Raw genomic sequence first — 14,993 nt, forward strand, 5'->3', positions numbered from 1 at the left:
GTAGAGCTGGTGATGACAGCAGCTTTACAGACATGGCTCAGAAGGAAAACCCTCATCACTCTCTAGACCCCAGGACCGATAAACAGGATCTCAGACCTCCCAACATGTCTGTGGTGGAAACGTACAAACCTTCCACTACTGCTGGACACCACAGTCAAACTGGGCCAGATCCCTCCAGTCAGAGGGCCCCGCAGAGAGCAGAGGCTAGGACAGAGAGCAGTGATAACAGGGGAGAGGAGGGGTGGGAGGGTGGGCCTTGGGCAGGGGCTGAGAAAGGTCTGGAGCTGTCAGAGGAAGGCTTAGGAATGGAAGTAGGACTAGGTTTAGGGCTGGGTCTGGGAGGTTTACAGGAGAAGCAAGAGCTGGTGTTTTTAGATGCACATCCGCGGGTCCTGTTCTCTGCCTCTCCTCCAGAGCACCCACCCCTCCTCCTCATGCTGGAGTCAGGCATGCTGCCCATGGAAGGAGACGACAAGGAGGAGGAGGAGGAGGTGGCGGACGCAGACGGACACATGGAGGGCCATGGGGACAGAGAGACAGACGGGAGCGTGCCGCTGAGCTGGGTGGACACTCTCAGGGGGGCTAGGGAGCCCCCTCGCCCCGCCCACAGGCACAAGCGCTCGCACTTGTCCCACACCAGGCGGGGTGAGATGCCGGTGTGCGAGTCGGAGAGCGTGTGGGTGACGGACAAGACGACGGTCATCGACGATAAGGGTCACACGGTCAACATCGTGCCAGAGATCAAGACGGTCAAGGGGCTGCTTAAGCAGTACTTCTATGAGACTCGCTGCCGCCAGGAGGGGCAGCAGAGGGGCGGGGGGCCGCAGCGGGAGGCAGGGGGGGCAGGGGCCTCGGCAGCGGGCACAGGGACAGAGGCCATAGGTGTGTCCGGGGCCAGCTGCCGGGGCGTGGATATCAGGCAGTGGGTGAGTCAGTGTAAGGCCAAGGACACATATGTCCGAGCCCTCACTGTTGACAACAGAGGTCTGCAGGGCTGGAGGTGGGTCCGCATCAACTCATCCTGCGTGTGTGTTCTACTGTCCAGAGTAACCAGGCACTACAGAGGAAGGGAGTGAGGGCAGGAGATGGAGGAGAGGTGGAGAGGGAGAGGATAATGTGGAAGAAATGTTAGCACAGATAATGCTTGGGACATTGGATGTTATGTCAGTGAGACAGTAAGTGTTACTTTCTAGGCCAGGGTGCCTCTGCTCTTAGACTGACGAGCCTCTCCTCATGGACCAGTGCCTATCAGTCTGTCTTCCTCTCATCCCTCACTCTCACTCCTCTCTCTATCTTTACTAATAGCTCTCTCTGAATCCCACAACATTTTATGATATTTTAGTCATTTAGCAGACAATCTTATCCAGAGCGACTTACATTAGTGCATTCATCTTCTGATAGCTACACTCTTAGAAAAAAGGTTATTCGGCTGTCCCCATAGGAGAACCATTTTTGGTTCCAGGTAGAACCCTTTTTGGGGTTACCCTCTGCGGAAAGGGTTCTACATGGAACTCAAAAGGGTTCTACCTGGAACCGAAAGGGTTCTACCTGGAACCAAAAATGGTTCTCCTATGTGGACATCCGAAGTACCCTTTTAGGTTCTAGATAGCACTTTCTTTTAAGAGTGTAGGTGAGACAACCCCACCACCCATCACGGGCTCAGTGCGAGTGACTACACAAAAACAAATGAACCTCAACACTATAACTTAGGGAAAACTATCATATCAAAATAATGATTTTAGAAAAGTACTGTTTGTTTCATAATTGTTTTCATATCATACATGTTATTGCTGAGTAATACTGTATGTAAGCATGTTTGATATTAATATATTTCTTTATATATGTGTACAATATGTGAACAGTATGCTTTTATGTATGAAAGTATGTACCTATGTATATTTATAGAGTAAGGTATGTGGAATGATAGGTTTGTTGTTGTTACATGATTCCAGCCTCTGCTCTGAATGGGAGGGGCACCACCTAATGATTTAGCCTGATACTGCTCAACACTCCATACTGAGCACTGACCATCCCCAGTCCTCCTTTGTGAAGTCTCACAGAGAACATTATCACTGAGTGCTTTAATAGTAAGATAGAGAGGAGAATGGAGCCATGTATACTGTGAGCACAATGGTGGGTGTCATCATGATGCCCATACTGTTGTCATGAGAGCAACAGTCCATTTACAGTGTAGCCAATCATATGTGATCAGAACATTTGATTGACCAATAGAAACCATGCAGCAGTGTGACAACCACAGAAGCCTTATATCTCTGTCTCTCCCTGTAGTTAGATCATTAGATCATTGAAGAATTCCATTCAACTCAGTTTGCAGTTTGAACTCTGCACTCTAATCACAAAGAAGCTGTTATAAAGGATCTGTATAGTATATGCAGTACAACATATTTATACATCTGGCTTTTTATAATACATGTATGTATATTGTAAAGGCCTATTTCTTATTCCATAAGTAAAAGATAAACTATTATAACTTATTTTATCATGATTTTTATGTATAATGGTCTCATCGGGCAAGTGTCAATGGTGTGATCTATCAGTGTGTGTTGTCTCTCTTTCTGTCATATGCACATACAGTATATACACTACCGTTCAAAAGTTTGGGGTCACTTAGAAATGTCCTTGTTTTCGAAAGAAAAGCAATTTTTTTGTCCATTAAAATAACATCAAATTGATCAGAAATACAGTGTAGACATTGTTAATGTTGTAAATGGCTATTGTAGCTGGAAACTGCTGATTTTTAATGGAATATCTACATAGGCGTACAGAGGCCCATTATCAGCAACCATCAGTCCTGTGTTCCAATGGCATGTTGTGTTTGCTAATCCAAGTTTATCGTTTTAAAAGGCTAATTGATCATTAAAAACCCTTTTGCAACTATGTTAGCACAGCTGAAAACTGTTGTGCTGATTAAAGAAGCAATAAAACTGGCCTTCTTGAGACTAGTTGAGTATCTGGAGCATCAAAAGCCATATCTCAGACTGCCCATCTTTAATATTTTCTTTTTATTGGCCAGTCTGAGATATGGCTTTTTCTTTTCAACTCTGCCTAGAAGGTCAGCATCCCGGAATCGCCTCTTCGCTGTTGACGTTGAGACTGGTGTTTTGCGGGTACTATTTAATGAAGCTGCCAGTTGAGGACCTGTGAGGCGTCTGTTTCTCAAACTAGACACTCTAATGTATTTGTCCTGTTGCTCAGTTGTGCACCGGGGCCTCCCACTCCTCTTTCTATTCTGGTTAGAGACAGTTTGCACTGTTCTGTGAAGGGAGTAGTACACAGCGTTGTACGAGATCTTCAGTTTCTTGGCAATTTCTCACATGGAATAGCCTTCATTTCCCAGAACAAGAATAGACTGACAAGTTTCAGAAGAAAGTTATTTGTTTCTGGCCATTTTGAGCCTGTAATCGAACCCACAATTGCTGATGCTCCAGATACTCAACTAGTCTCAAGAAGGACAGTTTTATTGCTTCTTTAATCAGCACAACAGATTTCAGCTGTGCTAACATAATTCTAATGATCAATTAGACTTTTGAAATGATAAACTTGGATTAGCAAACACAACGTGCCATTGGAACACATGACTGATGGTTGCTGATAATGGGCCTCTGTACGCCTATTTAGATATTCCATTAGAAATCAGCCGTTTCCAGCTACAATAGCCATTTACAACATTAACAATGTCTACACTGTATTTCTGATCAATTGGAGGTTATTTTAATGGACAAAAAAATTGCTTTTCTTCTGAAAACAAGGACATTTCTAAGTGACCCCAAACTTTTGAACGGTAGTGTACATACTGAACATGCTTCTCACAAATACACAAACCAATGCCTCTCTTCCCCTTACACACTCTCCTGTTGTCTACACACGTGCCAACCCCACATACACAAAGTGAGAACACACTTTGGGATGATGTGTAGTACCACGAGACACTTTATTTTGTCTTTTAATCATCATCATCATCATCATTATTGTTTATGTTGCAGGTGTCATTTTCAACTTGTATTATCATCTTCGTCGTTAATATATTTTTTCAATCATAAGACAATTTGTTTTCCAAATGTACACATACAGTAGCATATTTTAATGACAATTTTTTATGTTTTATATTTACTTTTCAAACTAGGTCAAATTAAATTAGTCAGAATTAAGTATTAAATGAACATGTACATACAATTATTCAATACATACATACATAACGAAAATAAATATAGTTATCATAAAAACATAAAAAATTTAAATAATAATACACACATTTTACAAATTGTTCCCCAGGCTTTCATCCTCATAGGTTTGATTTCTACAGATATATGTGTATCATCTTCACCCCCCCAAAGTTGACTTCATTGTCATCTTGGTTGTTTGACATGCATCGAAACACAGAAGCTAAAGGTTTTTCTTGACTTCCAACGGTCTCTTCTCTCTTCCTGGATCTGCTCATCATCCTTCCTGTCTTGGTTTCTGTTATGGCTTGCGTGCAGTAAATGAATCGTCTCCATCCTCTTTTCTTCTGGTCACTTTGACTGTTTTATCTCCTTCGTCACACCTCTATCTTTCCCCTCGTCTTTCAGGGGCACCCAATGAACCTGAGCTGATGATGAGAGCCGTAAAGTCCACCACATCCAGAAAGCCATTACCCTGGGCTTTGTACTAGACCTGCAGGATGTAACCTGGCCTCAACAACATGTCCCCCCACTCTAATTTACCTGGCTTTAGTGGATACCTACAAACTACTAAATGACATCACAGCCATTTAACACAATGCCTCTGTGTGGCCCCCCATCCCATCATATCTCCACTGCTGTGGCCCGGCCTTTGATCTCCACAATAGACTCCATTCAAAAGAGATTACACTAGAGCCTCTCAGCTTTCAAGGTGCCAATGGATAAACCATGAGTAGAGGAGCGGCTTGCTGCCCCTCTGATGTGGCTGGAGCCAAGATGGCGGCCTGAATGGGACATGGTTTTACTGCACCACTCTAACCAACTTAGGGGAACCCCTGACAGCACCATAGAAACTAACAGATAGAGAGCCACAATGGGTGACACTGGACACCAGTCTCCTCTCCTCCTTCTCAGCACACAACTCCACATCACACAACCACATATTGAGACGGAACAAAGAGAGAGATAAAACAGTCTTCCTGCCTCATCCTACCCTTCCATCCATGTACGTACAATATAGATCCTGTCAATATTTCATACATTCTTCATGTCCTTTTCCCTTTGTTGTTTCTCCATCTTCGTCATTTCTTCTTTACCACTGTTATTGCAGAATGGTCAGACCAATAGATTTATATTTAATAAATGTATATATTCATTGCTTTTCCGCTGCTTTCCCCTCCTGTGAATGAATGAGAGGAGGGCAGTCCAGTCGTGATCCAGTCACCATGGCCCTGAGGAGAAACACAGGATTACTCTCACACACCACTGCCCTCCTGACTTCACTCAAACCAAATACCCACCAACCAATGAACCAAGCCCGCCGTTAAAGACCTCACCCACAAACAATTACAGTGCCTTCGGAAAGTATTCAAACCCCTTGACTTTTTCCACATTTTGTTACGTTAGAGACTTATTCTTAAATTGATTAACAAAAAAAAAATCCTCAGCAATCTATACACAATACCCCACAATGACAAAGCAAAAACTGGTTTTTAGATATTTTTGCTAATGTCTTAAAAAGAAAAAACTTAAATACCTTATTTACATAAGTATTCAGACCCTTTGCTATGAGACTCAACATTGAGCTCAGGTGCATCCTGTTTCCATTTATCATCCTTGAGATGTTTCTACAACTTGATTGAAGTCCACCTGTGGTAAATTAAATTGATTGGACATGATTTGGAAAGGCCTGTCAATATAAGGTCCCACAGTTGACAGTGCATGTCAGAGCAAAAACCAAGCCGTGAGGTCGAAGGAATTGTCCGTAGAGCTCCGAGACAGGATTGTGTCGAGACACAGATCTGGGGAAGGGTACCAAAAAATGTCTGCAGCATTGAAGGTCCCCAAGAACACAGTGGCCTGCATCATTCTTAAATGGAAGAAGTTTGGAATCACCAAGACTCTTCCTAGAGCTGGCCGCCCGGCCAAACTGAGCAGTCGGGGCAGAAGGGCCTTGGTCAGGGAGGTGACCAAGAACCCGATGGTCACTCTGACAGAGCTCTAGAGTTCCTCTGTGGAGATGGGAGAACCTTCCAGAAGGACAACCATCTCTGCAGCACTCCACCAATTAGGCCTTTATGGTAGAGTGGCCAGACGGAAGCCACTCCTCAGTAAAAGGCACATGACAGCCTGCTTGGAGTTTGCCAAAAGGCACCTAAAGACTCTCAGACCATGAGAAACAAGATTCTCTGGTCTGATGAAACCAAGATTGAACTCTTTGGCCTGAACGCCAAGCGTCACGACTGGAGGAAACTTGGCACCATCCCTACTGTGAAGCATGGTGGTGGCAGCATCATGCTGTGGGGATGTTTTTCAGTGGCAGGGACTGGGAGACTAGTCAGGATCGAGAGAAAGATGAACGGAGCAAAGTACAGAGAGATCCTTGATGAAAACCTGCTCCAGAGTGATCAGGACCTCAGACTGGGGTGAAGGTTCACCTTCCAACAGGACAACGACCCTAAGCACACAGCCAAGACAACGCAGGAGTGGCTTCAGGACAAGTCTCTGAATGTCTTTGAGTGGCCCAGCCAGAGCCCGGACTTGAACCCGATCGAACATCTCTGAAGAGACCTGAAAATAGCTGTGCAGCAACGCTCCCCATCCAACCTGACAGAGCTTGAGAGGATCTGCAGAGAAGAGTGGGAGAAACTCCCCAAATACAGGTGTGCCATGCTTGTAACGTCACACCCAAGAAGACTTGAGGCTGTAATCGCTGCCAAAGGTGCTTCATCAATGTACTGAGTAAAGGGTCTGAATGTGTATTTTCTGTTTATTCTATTTAATAAATTATCTAACATTTCTAAAAACCTGTTTTTGCTTTGTCATTATGGGGTATTGTGTGTAGATTGATGAGGAAAAAATACAATTTAATCAAATCTAGAATAAGGCTGTAACCTAGAAAAATGTGGAAAAAGTCAAGGGATCTGAATACTTTCCGAAGGCACTGTATATAACCAAAGCTCAGAACACAGCACCACAACAAACAATGTAGCTCGAAAACAAGTGGAGCCACTTCAATTTGCACATGTGCAAGCTATCTGGCATACCTGAAGGCAAACCATGAGAGAACTCTAACTAGCTACTACATGTGTGTTTAATGTGTCGATTGAGGGCTTCTCACCTCCATGTCTCTTAGCAAGAGTATGTCCTGACTGAGGCTGCCTCACCGCGAGGCCCAGAGTTCACTGTGGGAGAAGAAGAAGAAAGAGAGAGAAACATCATAAAAATAATGACTAAATAGTGTTGAACTTTTCCATGATGTACTATTATAAAGTCGTGGGAGGAGGAAATTGTTGTAGCCTTGCCCTCTGATGTTGCTGTGTCCTGTTGGAGCGAGCCATTTGAAGGAGGTTTAGCATATGAATATCCAAGCTAATGCCATCAGCGTTGGAACTAGCCCAATAATAGACTAAAGGAGCCTAACGTTACTCCTTATAGTCCAAGGACCTTACATGTTCTGTTTAGAGGCAAAATGGCCAGATACTCCATCTAAACGTGATTCGATTCTCAATTGTGATACGGTTATAGAAACATAAAGCCCTCTACTTTCATATCACATCAAAATAATTTCACAAATACAAAACAGCGCTGTAACATTGGAAACATGGCCGTGTGGGAACCCTAATCCTATAAAGGTGTGTAGAAATGTAACCTTTTGTTTTTAGAAAATGATTTCTCACTGAAATGAAAGATCAGTTCCTTATGTTTCCAAAACTGTACCGCAAGCGATGCATGTTAACGTTTAGAGCAAGCGTCGGGGTTCTTAACAAAACTCTACCGGACAGAAAATACTATCGTCAATCGGCGCTAAAGTTAGTAAGCGTCTATGAATGGGGTACATCGGAACATACTCACATGTGACACTGGTCTTACATTTCTTCTCTTACGTAACATGCAAACAGCCTCAAGACAAATGTTGTTTTTATCTATTAATAAATCAGACTGCCTAGTTTATATTCTGTGATATCTGCATGGTGCTGAACCTACTCATGATAAGCCTGGTCAGACATTGGATCAGTACATAATCCCAGCTATCCAATTGAAAAAAGTGTCATTATCGATACTAGCCCTGAGTATAACTAGCCCATAGTAAATATGTAAATATGTGTTATCCAGAGTTTTAAGGGGTCATATATTGTCCAAAGCGTGACCTTCTGAGTGATAATAGAAGAATAGGAAACTGAGAGCGTGGCCAAAGGGAGGGGTCAGAGGTCAGGGGTCATCCTACTCACCGTCACTCTGAACCTTTCTCAGGGTCACGGAGGGCGTGGAGATGGCGGAGGCACGGAAGTTAGCAGGCAGGGTCTCCGACGAGTCCGAGGTCACCCCCCTCAGGTCCTTCTCCCTGAACATCTTCCTCCAGGAAGGGGAGCGGGTGAATGTCTTAGTCCCATCCTAACGGGGGGGGGGGGGGGGGGGGAGAAAAGAGGGGGGAGAGAGAGGGGGGGGGGGGAGATAGAGAGAATAGAAAAAGGTTATGTCTGTCAACATTGTCATAATATCAAGTTAGAAAGAATGACTTTTATGAGGGGGGGAAAAATGCAGTCTTCACATAATTTCTGAACTAAGCGTACTGTTTTCTTTAATACCTCATCTGGTCTTCTCTCTGTTCCCATAGAGATGAGGGAGTTGTATTCCTTCTCTAGGAGTTGTCTGGCCTAGAGGAGAGATGTGAGGGTGGGGGGGGGGGGGGGGGGTACAGATAAGAATCAGGTTAGTCACTTTATTTGATATACAGTGCTATCAGTTTCACTTGCATGCCTGAGATACAACTGTCATCCACCAGCCAGCAGTTAGCCTGGGGATGATGTTACTGAGATACAACTGTCATCCACCAGCCAGCAGTTAGCCTGGGGATGATGTTACTGAGATACAACTGTCATCCACCAGCCAGCAGTTAGCCTGGGGATGATGTTACTGAGATACAACTGTCATCCACCAGCCAGCAGTTAGCCTGGGGATGATGTTACTGAGATACAACCGTCATCCACCAGCCAGCAGTTAGTCTGGGGATGATGTTACTGAGATACAACCGTCATCCACCAGCCAGCAGTTAGTCTGGGGATGATGTTACTGAGATACAACCGTCATCCACCAGCCAGCAGTTAGTCTGGGGATGATGTTACTGAGATACAACCGTCATCCACCAGCCAGCAGTTAGCCTGGGGATGATGTTACTGAGATACAACCGTCATCCACCAGCCAGCAGTTAGTCTGGGGATGATGTTACTGAGATACAACCGTCATCCACCAGCCAGCAGTTAGTCTGGGGATGATGTTACTGAGATACAACCGTCATCCACCAGCCAGCAGTTAGTCTGGGGATGATGTTACTGAGATACAACTGTCATCCACCAGCTAGCAGTTAGCCTGGGGATGATGTTACTGAGATACAACCGTCATCCACCAGCCAGCAGTTAGCCTGGGGATGATGTTACTGAGATACAACTGTCATCCACCAGCTAGCAGTTAGCCTGGGGATGATGTTACTGAGATACAACCGTCATCCACCAGCCAGCAGTTAGCCTGGGGATGATGTTACTGAGATACAACCGTCATCCACCAGCCAGCAGTTAGTCTGGGGATGATGTTACTGAGATACAACCGTCATCCACCAGCCAGCAGTTAGTCTGGGGACGATGTTACTGAGATACAACCGTCATCCACCAGCCAGCAGTTAGCCTGGGGATGATGTTACTGAGATACAACCGTCATCCACCAGCCAGCAGTTAGCCTGGGGATGATGTTACTGAGATACAACCGTCATCCACCAGCCAGCAGTTAGTCTGGGGATGATGTTACTGAGATACAACCGTCATCCACCAGCCAGCAGTTAGTCTGGGGATGATGTTACTGAGATACAACTGTCATCCACCAGCCAGCAGTTAGCCTGGGGATGATGTTACTGAGATACAACCGTCATCCACCAGCCAGCAGTTAGTCTGGGGATGATGTTACTGAGATACAACAGTCATCCACCAGCCAGCAGTTAGTCTGGGGATGATGTTACTGAGATACAACCGTCATCCACCAGCCAGCAGTTAGTCTGGGGATGATGTTACTGAGATACAACTGTCATCCACCAGCTAGCAGTTAGCCTGGGGATGATGTTACTGAGATACAACCGTCATCCACCAGCCAGCAGTTAGCCTGGGGATGATGTTACTGAGATACAACCGTCATCCACCAGCTAGCAGTTAGCCTGGGGATGATGTTACTGAGATACAACCGTCATCCACCAGCCAGCAGTTAGCCTGGGGATGATGTTACTGAGATACAACCGTCATCCACCAGCCAGCAGTTAGTCTGGGGATGATGTTACTGAGATACAACCGTCATCCACCAGCCAGCAGTTAGCCTGGGGATGATGTTACTGAGATACAACCGTCATCCACCAGCCAGCAGTTAGTCTGGGGATGATGTTACTGAGATACAACCGTCATCCACCAGCCAGCAGTTAGTCTGGGGACGATGTTACTGAGATACAACTGTCATCCACCAGCCAGCAGTTAGCCTGGGGATGATGTTACTGAGATACAACCGTCATCCACCAGCCAGCAGTTAGTCTGGGGATGATGTTACTGAGATACAACTGTCATCCACCAGCCAGCAGTTAGTCTGGGGATGATGTTACTGAGATACAACCGTCATCCACCAGCCAGCAGTTAGCCTGGGGATGATGTTACTGAGATACAACTGTCATCCACCAGCTAGCAGTTAGCCTGGGGATGATGTTACTGAGATACAACCGTCATCCACCAGCCAGCAGTTAGCCTGGGGATGATGTTACTGAGATACAACCGTCATCCACCAGCCAGCAGTTAGTCTGGGGATGATGTTACTGAGATACAACCGTCATCCACCAGCCAGCAGTTAGTCTGGGGACGATGTTACTGAGATACAACTGTCATCCACCAGCCAGCAGTTAGCCTGGGGATGATGTTACTGAGATACAACCGTCATCCACCAGCCAGCAGTTAGCCTGGGGATGATGTTACTGAGATACAACCGTCATCCACCAGCCAGCAGTTAGTCTGGGGATGATGTTACTGAGATACAACCGTCATCCACCAGCCAGCAGTTAGTCTGGGGATGATGTTACTGAGATACAACTGTCATCCACCAGCCAGCAGTTAGCCTGGGGATGATGTTACTGAGATACAACCGTCATCCACCAGCCAGCAGTTAGTCTGGGGATGATGTTACTGAGATACAACAGTCATCCACCAGCCAGCAGTTAGTCTGGGGATGATGTTACTGAGATACAACCGTCATCCACCAGCCAGCAGTTAGTCTGGGGATGATGTTACTGAGATACAACTGTCATCCACCAGCTAGCAGTTAGCCTGGGGATGATGTTACTGAGATACAACCGTCATCCACCAGCCAGCAGTTAGCCTGGGGATGATGTTACTGAGATACAACTGTCATCCACCAGCTAGCAGTTAGCCTGGGGATGATGTTACTGAGATACAACCGTCATCCACCAGCCAGCAGTTAGCCTGGGGATGATGTTACTGAGATACAACCGTCATCCACCAGCCAGCAGTTAGTCTGGGGATGATGTTACTGAGATACAACCGTCATCCACCAGCCAGCAGTTAGCCTGGGGATGATGTTACTGAGATACAACCGTCATCCACCAGCCAGCAGTTAGTCTGGGGATGATGTTACTGAGATACAACCGTCATCCACCAGCCAGCAGTTAGTCTGGGGACGATGTTACTGAGATACAACTGTCATCCACCAGCCAGCAGTTAGCCTGGGGATGATGTTACTGAGATACAACCGTCATCCACCAGCCAGCAGTTAGTCTGGGGATGATGTTACTGAGATACAACTGTCATCCACCAGCCAGCAGTTAGTCTGGGGATGATGTTACTGAGATACAACTGTCATCCACCAGCCAGCAGTTAGCCTGGGGATGATGTTACTGAGATACAGGTGCAGTAAGAAACCAGTTTATGGGCGTGTTTCTCTGCCCAGGCTTTGCTGACGCATGACATATCTTACAATGCCTGGATAGGTATTTTAAGTGTGAAAAGCATTTCGCTGCACCTGCAAATCTGTGTATGTGACCAATAAACATCTATTTTATTTTGATTTGAAGTATCTGGGGATGATGTTACTGAGATACAACCGTCATCCACCAGCCAGCAGTTAGTCTGTGGATGATGTTACTGAGATACAACCGTCATCCAAAGTCGTGCTATAAATTCTCAGACAACACAAAAATTCCTTGATGCCCTTCCAGACTCCTTCTGCCTACCCAAGGACGTCAGAGGACAAAAATCAGTTAACCACTTAACTGAGGAACTCAATTTAACCTTGCGCAATACCCTAGATGCAGTTGCACCCCTAAAAACGAAAAACATTTGTCATAAGAAACTAGCTCCCTGGTATACAGAAAATACCCGAGCTTTGAAGCAAGCTTCCAGGAAATTGGAACGGAAATGGCGCCACACCAAACTGGAAGTCTTCCGACTAGCTTGGAAAGACAGTACCGTGCAGTACCGAAGAGCCCTCACTGCTGCTCGATCATCCTACTTTTCCAACTTAATCGAGGAAAATAAGAACAATCCAAAATTTCTTTTTGATACTGTTGCAAAGCTAACTAAAAAGCAGCATTCCCCAAGAGAGGATGGCTTTCACTTCAGCAGTAATAAATTCATGAACTTCTTTGAGGAAAAGATCATGACCATTAGAAAGCAAATTACGGACTCCTCTTTGAATCTGCGTATTCCTCCAGGGCTTAGCTGTCCTGGATCTGCACAGCTCTGCGAGGGCCTGGGATCGGGAGAGACACTTAAGTGTTTTAGTACTATATCTCTTGACACAATGATGAAAATAATCATGGCCTCTAAACCTTCAAGCTGCATACTGGATCCTATTCCTACTAAACTGCTGAAGGAGCTGCTTCCTGTGCTTGGCCCTCCTATGTTGAACATAATAAACAGCTCTCTATCCACCGGATGTGTACCAAACTCACTAAAAGTGGCAGTGATAAAGCCTCTCTTGAAAAAGCCAAACCTTGACCCGGAAAATATAAAAAACTATCGGCCTATATCGAATCTTCCATTCCTCTCAAAAATTTTAGAAAAAGCTGTTGCGCAGCAACTCACTGCCTTTCTGAAGACAAACAATGTATACGAAATGCTTCAGTCTGGTTTTAGACCCCATCATAGCACTGAGACTGCACTTGTGAAGGTGGTAAATGACCTTTTAATGGCGTCAGACCGAGGCTCTGCATCTGTCCTCGTGCTACTAGACCTTAGTGCTGCCTTTGACACCATCGATCACCACATTCTTTTGGAGAGACTGGAAACCCAAATTGGTCTACACGGACAAGTTCTGGCCTGGTTTAGATCTTACCTGTCGGAAAGATATCAGTTTGTCTCTGTGAATGGTCTGTCCTCCGACAAATCAACTGTACATTTCGGTGTTCCTCAAGGTTCCGTTTTAGGACCACTATTGTTTTCACTATATATTTTACCTCTTGGGGATGTTATTCGAAAACATAATGTTAACTTTCACTGCTATGCGGATGACACACAGCTGTACATTTCAATGAAACATGGTGAAGCCCCAAAATTGCCCTCGCTAGAAGCCTGTGTTTCAGACATAAGGAAGTGGATGGCTGAAAACTTTCTACTTTTAAACTCGGACAAAACAGAGATGCTTGTTCTAGGTCCCAAGAAACAAAGAGATCTTCTGTTAAATCTGACAATTCATCTTGATGGTTGTAAAGTCGTCTCAAATAAAACTGTGAAGGACCTCGGCGTTACTCTTGACCCTGATCTCTCTTTTGACGAACATATCAAGACTGTTTCAAGGACAGCTTTTTTCCATCTACGTAACATTGCAAAAATCAGAAATGTTCTGTCCAAAAATGATGCAGAAAAATTAATCCATGCATTTGTTACTTCTAGGTTAGACTACTGCAATGCTCTACTTTCCGGCTACCCGGATAAAGCACTAAATAAACTTCAGTTAGTGCTAAATACGGCTGCTAGAATCCTGACTAGAACCAAGAAATTTGATCATATTACTCCAGTGCTAGCTTCCCTACACTGGCTTCCTGTTAAGGCAAGGGCTGATTTCAAGGTTTTACTGTTAACCTATAAAGCGTTACATGGGCTTGCTCCTACCTATCTTTCCGAGTTGGTCCTGCCGTACATACCAATACGTACGCTACGGTCACAAGACGCAGGCCTCCTAATTGTCCCTAGAATTTCTAAGCAAACAGCGGGAGGCAGGGCTTTCTCCTATAGATCTCCATTTTTATGGAACAGTCTGCCTACCCATGTGAGAGACGCAGACTCGGTCTCAACCTTTAAGTCTTTACTGAAGACTTATCTCTTCAGTAGGTCATATGATTGAGTGTAGTCTGGCCCAGGAGTGTGAAGGTGAACGGAAAGGCTCTGGAGCAACGAACAGCCCTTGCTGTCTCTGCCAGGCCGGTTCCCCTCTCTCCACTGGGGTTCTCTGCCTCTAACCCTGTTACAGGGGCTGAGTCACTGGCTTGCTGGTGCTCTTTCATGCCGTCCCTAGGAGGGGTGCGTCACTTGAGTGGGTTGAGTTACTGACGTGATCTTCCTGTCTGGGTTGGCGCCCCCCCTTGGTTTGTGCTGTGGTGGAGACCTCTGTGGGCTATACTCGGCCTTGTCTCAGGATTGTAAGTTGGTGGTTGAGGATATCCCTCTAGTGGTGCGGGGGCTGTGCTTTGGCAGAGTGGGTGGGGTTATATCCTTCCTGTTTGGCCCTGTCCGGGGGTTTCTTCGGATGGGGCCACAGTGTCTCCGGACCGCTCCT

The 14,993-nt window shown here is 45.5% G+C and overlaps 1 protein-coding gene across 1 annotated transcript in view; it reads right to left on the reverse strand.

Annotated features, from left to right (window-relative positions):
• Positions 1 to 7,301: 7,301 nt before the first annotated feature.
• The window catches only part of ppfia3 (PTPRF interacting protein alpha 3), a gene marked incomplete at its 5' end in the record, with an annotated part of 30,515 nt that continues 22,823 nt past the window's right edge, over positions 7,302 to 14,993 (reverse strand). Inside the window, 3 exons of the mRNA XM_084146189.1 lie at positions 7,302 to 7,366; positions 8,414 to 8,576; positions 8,771 to 8,839. Of these exons, the coding sequence (XP_084002315.1) occupies positions 7,314 to 7,366; positions 8,414 to 8,576; positions 8,771 to 8,839 (285 nt within the window). The 3' untranslated portion in view covers positions 7,302 to 7,313. The remainder of the gene's footprint in view (positions 7,367 to 8,413; positions 8,577 to 8,770; positions 8,840 to 14,993) is intronic.

The sequence above is a fragment of the Coregonus lavaretus genome (assembly GCF_964263955.1).
Source record: "Coregonus lavaretus genome assembly, chromosome: 28".
NCBI lineage: Eukaryota > Metazoa > Chordata > Actinopteri > Salmoniformes > Salmonidae > Coregonus > Coregonus lavaretus.